General features: G+C 44.2%; 1 protein-coding gene across 3 annotated transcripts in view; it reads right to left on the reverse strand.

The window, feature by feature from the left end:
• Positions 1 to 1,831: 1,831 nt before the first annotated feature.
• The window catches only part of pkn1b (protein kinase N1b), a 31,766-nt gene continuing 18,866 nt past the window's right edge, over positions 1,832 to 14,731 (reverse strand). For all 3 annotated transcript variants that reach the window (XM_041956535.1, XM_041956534.1, XM_041956533.1), the window contains exons 4-22: positions 14,034 to 14,154; positions 12,891 to 13,036; positions 12,120 to 12,333; positions 11,812 to 12,006; positions 11,448 to 11,557; positions 11,013 to 11,156; positions 10,666 to 10,741; positions 8,679 to 8,820; positions 8,095 to 8,185; positions 6,384 to 6,475; positions 5,949 to 6,021; positions 5,265 to 5,356; positions 4,966 to 5,142; positions 4,720 to 4,782; positions 4,536 to 4,612; positions 4,262 to 4,404; positions 3,403 to 3,510; positions 3,118 to 3,198; positions 1,832 to 3,028 (exon numbers count right to left, since the gene is read on the reverse strand). In XM_041956535.1, the coding sequence (XP_041812469.1) occupies positions 2,825 to 3,028; positions 3,118 to 3,198; positions 3,403 to 3,510; positions 4,262 to 4,404; positions 4,536 to 4,612; positions 4,720 to 4,782; positions 4,966 to 5,142; positions 5,265 to 5,356; positions 5,949 to 6,021; positions 6,384 to 6,475; positions 8,095 to 8,185; positions 8,679 to 8,820; positions 10,666 to 10,741; positions 11,013 to 11,156; positions 11,448 to 11,557; positions 11,812 to 12,006; positions 12,120 to 12,333; positions 12,891 to 13,036; positions 14,034 to 14,154 (2,349 nt within the window). In that variant the 3' untranslated portion in view covers positions 1,832 to 2,824. The remainder of the gene's footprint in view (positions 3,029 to 3,117; positions 3,199 to 3,402; positions 3,511 to 4,261; positions 4,405 to 4,535; positions 4,613 to 4,719; positions 4,783 to 4,965; positions 5,143 to 5,264; positions 5,357 to 5,948; positions 6,022 to 6,383; positions 6,476 to 8,094; positions 8,186 to 8,678; positions 8,821 to 10,665; positions 10,742 to 11,012; positions 11,157 to 11,447; positions 11,558 to 11,811; positions 12,007 to 12,119; positions 12,334 to 12,890; positions 13,037 to 14,033; positions 14,155 to 14,731) is intronic.

Consider the following 14,731-nt stretch of genomic DNA (forward strand, 5'->3'; position numbering starts at 1 on the left):
CTCATATCATTCATAATAGCTCCTCTAATTCATCCACCTGCCGTACATTCCTGTCATACTGATCTCATCATTACCCTTCATGTTGCAGACATGTTTTCAGGTTATATGGTTTCAGTTTTCTGAATTTTTTCATGACTGGCTGTACTGTCTCATTGTTTCATTTTCATTGAATCCATTTGTTGGACTCGTTCTGGGGCTGCGCGCCGAAAGACTTTCACATAGAAATTGTACTGCATGTGATTGTGTATGTGGCGATAAACTCTCCATGTCCGTATTCATGTGTGCCCAGATTCATTCCCACTCATCATTTCAAGAATGTTTTTAATGATGACCATTTCAGGACACCATTAATGTAACAGCTGGGACCTGGCCTGGCTCTGCATCAGTCTGCATTCACAAGCATTTACTGTACAACATCTACCCACTGGTGCTCAGAGATGGAAAATATTTTTTAAGCTAGCCGGACATTTTCAGTCCTCATATTACAGTTTAGAAGTTTGCCAGAGCCCCAAATCCATCTGAGCTTTTCAGAGTTTGGAGAACTGATGTGGACATCAGCTGATGCGGCTTGAGTTCCCTGCAGTGGTGTCAGTGTGACCGGGAACAGAATTACATGTACAGCTGTCTGCTAGTCTGTGCCAAACTGCTCTTCTATTAATGTATTAAGAAACTTTGAAAACATCTATACAAACTGTCATCAGTCAAAACTCTACGTCGGTAATCACAGTCTGCACTCTATGCAGCTTATTGTGAAGGACATGTCATGTCTAACTAAGAAGAATAATAGTATCAAAGGAGCTTTGCTAGAGATTTCACGCTATTCGCTTAAGATCGGAAGGCAAATCATTCTTTTCTCAGCTGCTTTGTCATAAAATGCTCCTCTCTTGACCCCTGGCACAGTCATCTTCCTCATCACTGACGTAGCTGTTCTTTACTTCAGTGACTCGCAGCAGTTTTGTGCCGTGCTTCAGTCCAGGTGTTCCCTCCCTCCTCCATGAAGCAGCTCAAGGCCGTTCATGGAGATCCTTTCGTCTCGTTACAACCCCGATTCTGAAAAGTTGGGACGCTCTGTGAAACCTGAATTTCAACAGAATGCAATCATTTGCATCAAACTGTGATATTTGATTAGATTACCTACAGCAGTGTTGAGCCCGTGTAGCCTGACTGAGCCTTTCCAGGACGCTCCTTTCATACCCAATCATGGAATCAGGTTTGGATGTAAATGCATATAAATCTATTTTTACTCCACCTACTTCTACCATTTCTTTCAAACAAGATTCTTTCTATATGTACACACGGACTAAATCATTCTGAAAACACGGGGGGCTGGTTGCTGGACACATATGCTAGTTGTAAGAATTTCTGGATTATAGATAAATATTAACGGGACTGACGAGGCTGTAGCCATGCTAGCTCTGTGATTTGCTAACATGCTCACGTGTCACAGGTGTGTTACCATGTTCGTCATCTAGGTTTAGTACAGCTGAGCCTCATGGGACTGTCAGTAGTTTCTGGAAAAATGTATTGCACAAATTACAATTTTGCCTTGATGATGGCGCTACTTGACAAGTTAATGGATCACCAATGATATTACAATTCATCCAGAGGAGAACGTAAAAGTCTGAATTAAATTTTCTAGCAATCCATCCAATCGTTGTGGAGATTTTTCACCAAACCAAAAATGGAAACCACATGGCGGTTGGTGGCGCTGGAGGGAAGGATTCACCTGGTGTAAAGAAGCTCAAAATGGAAACTTCTCCTTTCCCTCAAACAGTACTGATCAACTGAAAGGAAAACCTGCCAATGACAACAGATGATCAATGCGTCTGTGTTGGGTTCACATCTTTACTGAGTCACAGTTCCAACACATTTCAACAGCAAATGACAGACGAGGAAACACAGATGGGGAAAAAAAACTATAAATCACGAGAAAAGAACACAATTTGTAAAAGCTTTTTGTCACTGAAAATGATTGTAGTTAAAAATCTGTTTTACTGAAAGACAGTGGAAAGAGAAGACAATGGAGAAGGCGTCCTAGGTGAGACTGAGCAAAGACACACAAGCAGCACCTGATTCCCCTCTTGCTCTCTTCAAATCCTCCACCTGAGCTGCTTTCTGTTTCCAACATGCAGCATCAGCTCCAATCAAACGGCAGAATCTTTCCTCTGGCTCCCCCGTGTGTTCATGTACAGGCGGTGCATGATTGCAAGTGACGTGGATACATTCATGACTGAGGCAGGGACACTGTACACAGCGAAACACACACTTAGCAGCAACAAACAGCAGAGATAAAGGGACAAGAGGCGAGAGCAAGTGCAGGAAGAAAGGAGACCAACTGCTTCATGTCGGAATAATCATTTTTCACTGTGATTTTTAGGCTCTCTGATCATTTCAGTACAATCGCTGATTCTTTTTATATGCTCCAGTGTGTTGCCAGGCAGAACAAACAGCAGGATCCATCATCTCATCTTCCATTTGTTACATAATCTGGATTATTTTACGTTATCGTCACAACTTCCTCTCCTCTAAAAGCCACTCAGTGTCACGGATCTGCGGCCCTCTAGAGGTCAGCAGATCTGTGGCACTGCGCATGTGTGCGACACGCAATCAGACTCCACTGATCCCCGTCCACACACACACACACACACACACGCACACACACACACACAGATGGAGAGAAAGAGGACAGAGTGATGGTGATCCTCGCCGCTCATTATCACCGAGTTCCTCTCTCCCTGTTCGGGACAGAGTCAGCCTTCACTTCAGTCTCGTTTCAGAGTCTGTGGCTGGCAGTGGGCAGCTAATAACCCTGTGACCTCCGACCCTAGCACAGGTCGGAGACATAGTCAAAATCCTTGAAGAAGTCCTGTTCCTTGCGGGAGAGGGTGCGGCGCTCGCGGGGCGGCGTGAGGGCAGGAGGCTCCGCCGTGAACTCCAGGTCGAAGTTGCTGACGTCTTCTTTTCCTTTGATGGTCGGGACAAACGGCGGCGGGACTTTCCTCTGCAGGAGCGCCTCCCAGTCCATTCCCTAAACAACATTCATGTTTAGCCTTTCATCAAGATGCGCCCGCTACTCTCTCAGCACGCTGTCGCTCAGATCAAAAAGCACACACTCACCCTGAAGAAAGGCTGTTTTTTCACATCTTCAGCATCCTTTTCTCCAGAGCCCAGACGTCTCTCAGGATTCCTCCTCAACAGCTAGCAGCCAAACAAAAAGCAACAACACTCCATTATTCAAGCTGTACGTGCTGCTGCCGACTTCATGAGCGACTGAGAATGTCAAGTCATTCTGTAGATCTTAAATTTGCATATTAACAGAAAAAAATGGGTGGAATAAAACAGAGGGTTGGAGTTATTCTGGAGCAGGAAGTGACAGAAAACAGTGACAGAAAACAGTCTAACCCGTCTCATGATGCCGATGGCTTCGGTGGAGAGGAAGCGAGGGTAGCGCACTTCATCGTTCACGATGCTGTCGAAAACCTCCTCCTCGTCGTCACCTGGGAACGGAGACTGAAAGAAACACAGTATTATTACATTCCACTCAGATGGAGGTATTACAGCTGTGCTATTAGTGCCAGTGTTTCTGTGATTAACACCACGCTTCCCATAAAGCCCATTGCTTCCAGGTCCAAAGAGGATGTTATCCACCTTTTCTTACCAGATTTTTTTCCACATCAACGTCTCATCTACTTTCTCTCCTTACTGAATAAAATAAACATTTTCCAGAGTTCCTATCATCAGCTGTTTACTCCACCTTTCACTATAAAGACTTCCCGATCTCCCTGAATCTCATACTGAGGATCAATAGTTCAGCTCCTGCTCTGAGACGGAAAGCGCATTTCTCGTTCTGCTGTACGAGAATAGCCTAACATTTTGGGAAATACGCTGATTCACTCTCTTTTCTTGAGTTTGATAAAAAGGTCAATGCCACTCTCATATCTGTGCGGTAAATACAAAGCCACCAGCAGCTGCCAGTCATCTCACCCTAGCTTAAAGACCAGAAACAGGTGAAAACAGCTAGCCAGGCTTTTTGAGCGGAACAAGTAACTTCCTGGAGTGTCTGCTGGTTGCCTGGAAACTGTTGCTAGCCAACAAGCAGCCAGACACATAGTCAAACTATTCCTTTAAATTTGTCCAGGAAGTCCGAGCACGTGGAGGCTGCCAAACGTTTTAACGATGATCTTGCTTGTTAACAGTAATTACACTCAGGTCTGAAGACACAGATTAAAATGCATTTTTAGCAGCTCGGGTGGATTCTTACCTCGCCGACTAACATCTCATAGACGAGCACCCCGAGCCCCCACCAGTCGACTGCTCTGGTGTATGACGTGTCTGTCAACACCTCTGGGGCCAGAAACTCAGGGGTCCCACAGAATGTGCTGGTCCTGTCCCCATAACCCATGCCTCAATAAGAGAAGGAAGTTGAGAGGAAAGAAAGGGCGTTTGAGAGGCGAAGACAATCAAGTAATGTACAGAACCTCACCTCATCTGGTGTTGTAGAGGGCCGATCTGATGAATAAATAACGGACACTCACCTTCCTTACAGAGGCCAAAGTCTGCTATCTTCACAAAACCCTCTGTGTCGAGCAGCAGGTTGTCCAATTTAAGATCGCTGACAAAGAAAAGGAAGGGGATTCATGCCAAATATTGAGTGTTGAGAAAAGAGAGGGAGTGGGCATCGCTCTTGTGCAGTAAAAGCTGTCTGTGGAGGACACTCACCGATACACAATCTTATGGTCATGAAGGAACTGCAGACCCAAAACCACACAAGCTGAGTAGAATCTGTCGGATGAACAAAGGACAGAAAGACAGACAACTGAAAACGCACGCCGCTACGTACTGACGCTTCACGAATTAATGGATGCACAGACGTAGACACACAGAGCATGGAGCTTTTCAAGAAGGCACACACATCCTGTTTCTTCTCCTTAACACACACACACACACACACACTGCAGAACTCACACAGCGCGCGGCTCAGAAAAGACGTCGGCATGTATGTGCATCATGAGGTCTCCTCCCGCCGTGTACTCCATGACAAAACACACATGTTCTGGCGTCTGGAAACATGCAAACAGGTTGACCAGGAAGGGGTGGTGGGAGCCGTTGACGGTCTCAAAGATCCGCTTCTCACACATCAGACTGGAGACAGACAGAGGGGCGGGGAGGGGGCGCGTATGAGACAGTAATCATGAGGTGAATGAGCTTCGTCGATTGATTGAGGTTGAGGTCACCTAGTGATGTGTGATAAAAAATACAGTTACCTTTCCACCTCGTCCCTCGCAACAATGTCTCCCTTCTTCAGTGCTTTGATGGCGTACAGGCTGCCTGTGCTTTTGTACTCTGACAGCAACACCTGAAGAGATTTATATTGTACTTATTGTCACAAATATCACAAAAGGGCCAAAACCCATGAGGTGTCAGTCCTGTCTGTGGACCTCACCCCAAGCTATTTGCTCCTGCTGAAGATCTAAATCTTTAAAAACAGGTCACAAATATGTCACTTCATTTTTGAAAAAGGCTCAGCCATTTTCTAATCCTGCTGGACACTGTTGTTTTTATCAAACAGGAGGAAACTGTGCATTTGTCAGGGACTATTTTCAGCGGTGGATTAATTCACATTTGGTGCTCTAGTGAATATTTGGGGCAGCAGGATGGTGTATGTGGGACTGAGTCAAAATAATCTACAGTGTCTGTGTTCATGGTATTGAAGGAGCATGTGACCAAGTGCCTCACTGCTGTTTTTTCTGTGGGTTTAGGACGACAATGGAGCTCTATGGCGCAGAGTAATAAGATATATGAGGTTTTGTATACAAAGAAAATACTTATAGGATCAATTGGATTAACAGGATCAGTATTTCTGTCTGGTTTGGTTTAACTTTCATCATCGAGCACTGCCACATTTTTTCATTCACTGGAGTTACACTGGAAACATGAAGTTGGAGTACCTTCCCGAAGTGGCCCCTGCCGAGCACGGCTATCATCTTGAAGTCCTGCAGGCAAAGAGGGCCTCTGCTGGGACTGCGAGAGGGATTACAGGCAGATTGAAGACAGTGCATACAACAGAGACCAACATGTCATACACTGCGCCTCATATGCTCAACAACACTGTTCAGTTTGCGATTCCTAAAGCGTTCGTTCTGTGTTTTGGTGTCCAGCACAGCCGAGTGTGTCTTTGTGGCGACATATGCTGTAATCCACATTAATGATGACTTGGCTTTACCACCAGGTGTTAAAAAAAGAGCTCCAACACAGGACCATATTGTGTGTGGGGGTGTGTTTCTGGTGTCAAGCTGTGTTGGCCATATTGCAAAAAGATATGGTCAGGTGTGGTTTCTATGTGTATGTGTGTATGTGTGATAGGTCCCTGTGTGTTTGTGCACCTGCGTAACGAGTTCTGGGACAGCGATCTGGCTGGCTGCTCGTGAACAGGGACATCCGGCGAGGACGGGGTCTCAATGACTGGCGTCTGTTCCTGTGAAACACCACAGAGAAGAAGAGGGAGGAGAAGAAGAAGGGAGGGGAAAAGTGAGAACGCCAGTGAAAATATAGAGTACATGGGGGGAAAACGACAGAAAGGGAGCAACAAAATGAGGGGGAACTGGGGACAAAACGATTGCTAACATCTGTAACGACCTTCAGTCACCGCAGACGAACAGACAGACAGTTTTTGCAGCACATCATGTCCGGTTGCCAGATCCCCTGCTGGACGACAGCCTCACTCCTCCCCTCTTCCTGTCCTCTCTACTCCTTCCTCACTGCTAATTAGTTCTCCAAAAAACATCAGAGTAATTAATCCCATAATACTTCAACCCCGTTGAACACACCATCTGCCACAGGCCCTCTCTGACTCTCTGCGCTTCCCTAATTCTGTGTCTGTCTGCCGCTTCGGTCCCTAAAATTCAAACTTGGTGCAACCAGAATTAAGCAGCGCATTGCCAAAACATGTTGCACAGGATCCACGTCATTCAGAATGGAAGAAAAAAATCCTGAGCAAAATAAAACATTATATACTGTACGGTAAAATGAGAGCTAATCTCTCATACTTTCATTTATTATAATATTATTTTGTAAGATTTATTCAAAATTGGTGATGGTTACTTGTGGGGTTCTTCTTGGATCAGTGTTAGGCCCCTTATTCATTCATTCTCAGTCATTACATATAGTAAATGTAAGTTATGTCAAAGCATACATGTCAAAAATGTATTGTATAAGTGTATAGAATTATGGAAGTAAAGAAAACACCTGTAAAACAAATCGCTTCAGTACAGTTGTTGTAAAATGAACTCATGATGAGATATGGTTGATTGTATGTATCCAGAAACTGTCTAAAATGTGAGAATGTCAATTTGATTAGAAAGGAATACGTACAAGCAAGAAACAAAGGGTCAGAGCTAGGGTCTATTTAATACATACACATATAGAGGAATTGAAAATGTGTAAGGTTAAAAAAAAGGGTTAATGGGCAAATATTAAGAGGTATGATAAGAGGGGCATGTTGGCATTAGTATGGTACAGTGCAGTGAAAATTTTGGCTGATTTTTTAGGTGTGTTGATGAAAAATTTCCCATTGTTTTCGACTGTACTGCTTTGTCGGGGAAGAGCTGCTATTCTTTGTTTTTTTTTTTCTTTTATCCCAAATTTCAACTTCAGTTACATCCGTCTCTAGACTCCCTCCTGTCCTCTTCTTTCTTTCTCTCTAGTACTTCCTCTCCTCATGCCACCTCTCCATTCCTCTCCCCCCACATTATCACCCTCTGCAGATTATGTTCTTCACACAGAGAAATTAACACGGATTTGGCCTTGATCAAATTAAAGCTCCCCTCCATCCAATTATGTCTCATTAAAGCTGTCTCCCTGAGTTTTCAGTTCTCGATTTCTCTAATTGTTCATGCTTTCTCCCTGCTGTCAGGCCGCTGCTCTGTCTTAGATTTCCCTGCAGCACACAGTGCGGCGGCCTATGACTGGAGCACTGTTCCCAAGCCAAAAGCTGAAGGTAGGAAGTGAGCAAAATGGTAACATGATAGTGTAAAGATGCCCATCTTTCCCTCTGTCTGCTTCCCTTCCTCTCTGGCTCCCACCCCTCTCACTCACCAAGGGAGCGGGTGCGTCCACCACGTCTCTCCTGCTTTCAGCTTTGGGAGGCGAGTCGCTTTCCAGACTCAGCTTCTCCACTGAGATTTCTCTGCAGACACACAAAAAACAAAACAAAGAAAACACATCTGAAACTGTGAATCAACCCTGTGGAGGACAACGATTGTGTGAAAAAAGGAAACAAATGCTTCATGAACAATCAGATCTATTGCATAAGTACTACTCTGAGGTTTAAAAAGCGAGAGGAAACTTGATTTGATTGCAGACATCAAGACAGCTTTTGTGGGCTTCCACCACGAGGTTTGATGATTTAATAACAAAAATGGATCAATGCAAACCTGAAACAAACATGCCTCTTAATTTATATTAAAAGAAATCTGCTAAAAAAGTAATGGCAGAAGTAAAAGAAGTACAGCTGATTTAAGACAAATTACAGATCTTCAGATGAGACTTTTCAAGACCGACTTGTCCCACCAAAACATGTATGATTTGAAATATTTAAATGTACGTCTTATCCACAGACATGATTTAATGCATTTTCAATCATTTTTGTGCTGAGTGGCAGGCGCACACTGGTTGCATACCCTGTGCTGTGTGTGAGTGTGTTGCTCGTGAAACTGGGTGTGTAGGCAGGTGTGTTGCTTCCAGTCGGGATGGCATTCCTCAGCAGGCGGACCCACGTAGCGATGTCCACGTTCATCTGACGAGCACGCAGGAAGGCTTTACCTGAGACACACAGTGGAATGTAACTGGATAAATGAAAGGTAAACCAAAAAATCTCTGTTGCTATGACATCTCATTACTGTCTGTATTTAGGAAAAAGAGAGACAGATCCATTTGTGCTAACTTCAGCATCTGATGGAGTTTAGGTCTCCTGTGGCTTTAATGGTTTGATACAGCTGAGCTGTTGCATGACCTGGTTTTGCATTTCCTGTAAATGTTTATAATCCTAGTTCCAGAAAATACCAGAAGCCATTAACACTTTATCGGCAGCGGTGCCTCTGAACCCCTTTCGCTTGTTACTCCTTTAAACAAGGCGGGCATCACATATGCACACTGGGTAAAACACCTCTGCCAGAGGCCCGTCAGACTGGATTTCACTCAGAATCTCAAACAAAAATTAGAGAGGACACATTTGCATGGCACAAATATCCTCTCTCTGACCCCAAGGTTGGGAAGAAGTGATCTTTATTACACTATAATAATTCATTTGGCAGAGGATTTTCAGGATTAATTTGGGTTGCAGTGGCGACAGCCAGTGGTCGACGCAGAGCACCGTCCTCTAAGCACAGTGATTCCCAGTATGTTTTCAAACTGTCCTTCTGCTGAAACTCATTAATGTCACAAATTTGAAGTTTTAATTTGATTTAAAACTCCACTCATGTCTGTGGATCCATTCATTTTCAATAACTTTAAAGAAGCACTGATTTTACACATGAAGCTAAGCTGTCCAAACTTTGATAAAATGACCCTGATCCCACAATGCATCTGACATCTCCATGACACTATGCAGGAATCAGCATTTTTTGGAGCTTGAACCATACTATGGACTTAAAGCCAGGATATTTTTGCCTCCGCTGCTTCTATTATTCTAATAATAATTTTGTAGATGCCCCCACAAGCACAACAGTAAATCACTGAAGTATGAAGTCAGATCAGTCTCAGTGTTAATTAAAGCACATAGGAGGATTCACAAATGTATTTTGGGATTTATGATTCTCCACATATAAATAATAAGGTTCTGATGCAGACACAAATACTTCTTGTTTTAAATTTATGTGGTAGAAATCCATAAAAAAAATCAGATTTGCAGTTTTCATCAAAAACGTATTTGGATGCTTCAGCCAGTTAGATCGGCATAAAGTATCATTTAATGTGATCAAACAGTGTTACATCTGTGCAGCCTGCAATTCTGAATTAGAACAAATGTCAAACAGCTGCCCGGCGTCTGGTAGCTGCTCTCCACAGTTAAGTGATGACTAAATGGCTAACACTAGCATTAGCTAAAAAGTTAGCTCTACCATGCTGATACACAACCTAGGATCATCCATTCACTAACTAACTTAGAAAGCATTCATAACTCAAACATATTTAATGATGCACGACAGGACAGTTATCACTTAGCAGCTAGATGTGATGCCACAGATATAATATGAGGTATAATATACAAAAATAAGCTACAGTATTGAACAAAAGGGAATGACATTTCCAAATTTTACAGTATTGCGTATATGGATGGAACACTACGTGATCACATTAATTGATATCCTCAAATCTACGCATCTACATGAGTGGCTGAAACAGAGGGAGCAAAACTCCTGAAACGCATTTGTGAATCCTTCTGTGTGCATTCATTAATACTGACTCCATAGTGGAGTAGTAAGGCCATAGCGTGTTTTTCACAAATCCACCAAATCATCTGTATGCAAGGAGACAAGCAGGAAATGACCCAGTGAATTCATAAAAAAGCCTAAAAATTTAGATTTTGAAGTTTTTATTCCTTTATGAGTGAAGGTATAGGGTAAGGCTGTGTGTGTGTGTGTGTGTGTGTGTGTGTGCACTTGAACATACCATGCTGTTTAGAGAAGACCTTCTTCTGCCTCTGGAGTCTTCGGCCTCTCTCGATTACTGGGTTGAAGAACGTCACCTAAAACGAAAACAATGAGTGAAAACAACAAAATTAAACCACAGCGTGTGTCTGGGGTTAAAGCAGACTGTGTCTTTGTGGCATGTGTGTATGTTAGTGTGTCTCATACAAATACAGTCTACAGGTACAAGGAGCTGCGTAGGCTAATATTTATTAAATTCTACCTGCAACATGCACCTGTCATGTGTATTAGGCTGATGACTGCAGCTCATATTGGGTTATATGTCCTGCGTGTGTGTGTGTGTTTGCTGTTCTTGTGTGTCTCCTGTACCTCAGCCAGCAGCAGCCCCTGTGGCTCCAGTTCCAGCTGGACTCTGTGTCTTTGGTTGTCCAGGAACTCTTCCAGCTTCAGGTATTTCAGAGCGCACAGGGAGCGGTAATCTCTCCAGTACACCGCAATCTCCATCTCCCTGGACTAATCACACAACACAAACAGCAGAGATGTGAAGTGAAGGTTTTTATATTTCTGAACTAAAAGTCTGTAGTTCTCCCTTCATTTGGATTGCACAGGAACCTAAACAATCCTCTACTGTTAGAAACGCTGCATATCAAGGGCATCTTATTGTCAGTTTTGACCTTAAGAAATGTAGGAATTTGTCCAAATGCCCTGTCTTTGGGTGCAAAATGTAGCACCCAGGGTCACACCAGGGTCAACGTTTAGGATGAATCACGCTGTGACAGACTGAGAGTGTGTGCTGTGTCTTACTCTCTCCAGCTCCACAGTGAAGGTCTGATCCCAGGCCTGCTCTCCAACTGTTCTCCAAACTGTCTGCCCCACCACTGTATTCTCCAGCTTCAGCACCGCACTCACCTCCACTGCAAAACACACACACACACACACACACACACACAGGGGCACTGCTTTTTCCAGTACAAACACAGACCAGGCTCATTCAGGGCTACGCTCTTTCATTGGTTTCAAGGTAGAATTCGATTGAACCATCGAAGTGAGTGAGGGAGGGGAAACTGGGTTTCCAGAAATGTGCTTCTTTACATTTAAAACTCAATGTCGAGTGAAATGATAACTGTGGCGAACACGTGAAGCACATTTAAAGGTGCCTGTTACTTACTGGAGAGCTCCTCGTTCTTGCTGGGGATCTTGAGGCTCATGCTGCTGGTGCTGCGGCTGTAGAGGCCGCTAAGTTTGAATGAGGAGCGTCCATCTCCCAGAGAGTGAGAGGGAAGGACCACCGGCGTCCCTCTGCTCCTCCCCGGGACGACCTCCAGCAGCCCCACACAGCCCAGAAGATGCACCTGAAGAGTACCTGGAAGGAAAGAAAGGAGTCTCATTTAAGAAAATGCATGCACAGCTATTGAAAAGAAACAGTGAACTAAAAACTAAAACCAGATTCAATATTTCCAATACGTCTGTGTCCACCTGTGAGTGGTGATGGTTTGCTCAGGGTGCTGTATTGGTTATGGACATAGGGGGTGCTGTAGCGGGAGCTGAAGGCTGAGGAGGAGGCCAGCACTAGCTCCTCCTTGATGAGGCAGGCCTTGGGATGATCCTCGGGGAGCTCCACCAACCTCTGTTCCAGAGAGCACCTGAGCAGGTCCAGACGCTGGGACGACTCGCTGAGACCACACTGAGCCTGCAGACCACATGAAATGTTTTCTCCAGGGTGCTTTTTCTGTTGTTTCTTTATACACAAAAACATATTGATCTTGGTAGGAGAAATTAGGTTATTGCAATAGCAACACTAATAAGGAAAAAAAATAGAGGCTCACGATTAAAATATGCTAATATGCAACAAAAACAGAATATGAGATTGTAAAATTCATGATAAACTGTGTGGTACATAAGTGTGGACAAACACATGTAGACTTAACACAGGAAAAACAGGGAAAACTGCTTTTATGTGCAGACCAAAAACTGATTACTTAAAGGAAAAGTTTGATATTTTGTGAAATATGCATATTCACTTTCTTGCTTAGAGCTCGATGTGAAGATCGACACCATCTCATGTACGTACAGTGAATACGCAGCTACAGCCAGCAGCCTGTTAGCTTAGCACAAGGCTGACCTTTGGAGCCAGGCTAGCCGTTTCCCTGTTTGCAGTCAAGCTGGCTGCTGGCTGTGGCTTCATATTTACCATTAAGCCATGACAGTGGCATCAATCCTCTCATTTAACTTTGCCGGCGCTCTGACCTCGGCCATGGCCTTCTTGTCTTGGACCTTTCCCGCCCCCAGCAGTCGCAGCATGTTCTTGGCCCCCTCTGCCATGGCGTGCTCCACGCGGTAATGATGCCACAGCTCCTCCACACGCAGCTCCACGCCACACAGGTCCGGCTTACCTGGGACACAGTGTCAGGTTCAGCCGACAGCACTTGAACAACAGGATGTGCAGCAATGTGCACAGATGATATTTACTGACAACCAGCATAATAAGAGAATTGACTTCAAAGCAGATTTTGAAATTTTTTTACTAAAATGTTTTTTACTGGGAGGAGAATTAATTGGCTCTTCAGCTGTTAAATGTTCCTTTATGTTCACCACCTTGTTGCTAACTGTGTCTGTCCTCTGTTTGGTGCTGGGCAGCTAGTGTACATTAGGTTTTTAGAGGTTTTTCTTTGAAACAGCTGTCTGCTGTGGATGAAAACGATGCTGATGAGACCTGTGTGAATGGACTAAACCGTGAAGTAATGGGCCAGAAAATAGAAACCCTCTTGCAAACAAGTACTCATGTGAGCCACTGTTCAGATAAAAATATTGACTATAGCAGCTTTAAAGCACAGAACTGAGGAGACAGCATGTGGGGAAAATGACGGGAGCACAGACTCTCATTAGAAGTTAGCTCGCTGTGCTCTCCAGGATCACTGACGAACTTTCTGCTGCTCTGAGCTTTTCTTTTCCTTTCCTGCTTATCCTCTCTTTCATCTCTGACTCCTTCCTTTCCTCCCCTTCACCCCGTTGTCATCTCTGACTCAGTCCTTTCAGTCTCACTCCCTTTCTGGCTCCCTGCATCTGTCCTGCCTCCTCTCTAACCTCTGGTAAATGAGGCATGGCTTTTAGTTGTTGGGCAACATCAAGGGGATGCAGGAACATCAATAAGGCTCTAACCTGAGCGAGTGAGAGGGCTGTAATGGTTGTGTGTGTGTGTGTGTGTGTGTGTGTGTGTGTGTGTGTGTGTGTGTGTGTGAGACTAGAAGACTGTACACTGTGAAGTTCTGAAGCAAGAATTGATCCATTACTACCCACATCATAAAATATGCAGTGTTTATAAGCTGAAAGAGTGACAGGTGGGATGAAAGACTATGCGAGTGGGGATAAAACCAAGAGCATGGTAGGTACATTGGTTGTCCTCAGACTGCTCTGTGGCCTGCATGGCCTTCCGGATCTGCATGCGGATGATGTCGATCTTTGTCTTGCTGTCCTGCAGCATCTGCTGAGCCGTCTGGAGAAGCTTCTTGTCCTGCGTAGGGACAGAAAAAACAGGAGGAGATCAGGGAGAGTAAAGGAGCACAGACTGAATACCAGAGCAGGCAAAGTGGTGATGGACCATAAAGATGACAACATTTTTATGCCTGAAAACGAAGCAAATTATCAATGTGCAGGGCCCAAGACATATGCTACATTTTTCTATACGAGCACTTTACAAGTGACACGTTAAAGCCTGTCGATGATATTCAAATCTACTTTATGAAATTGTGCTAGAAAACAAGAAACAAGAAAAACTGAACAATTTTCAACAGATGTATTCATGTTCACGACAGCAAAGTCACTATGTACACTGATAACACACTTAAAATGTCAATAAAATGAAGGACATTCCTGATATCAGAGCACTGAGTGACGTTTAGAAAGAATGAAGAACGCAGACATCCCTCAGCATCAGTCTTCCTCCCTCTTCAGCTAACGTCTGCCACAATTTACGTGGATGACCTATTTTGAGGTGAAACGGCAAATTTCGCCGAAAGGTGACAAGTTTGCAGCCCTGTTGCAGAATCTGCAGCGGACAGTGAACAAGAGTTATGGCTGACGGTTGAGCT

Source organism: Chelmon rostratus, chromosome 17 (genome assembly GCF_017976325.1).
Source record: "Chelmon rostratus isolate fCheRos1 chromosome 17, fCheRos1.pri, whole genome shotgun sequence".
NCBI classification, from domain to species: Eukaryota; Metazoa; Chordata; class Actinopteri; order Chaetodontiformes; family Chaetodontidae; genus Chelmon; species Chelmon rostratus.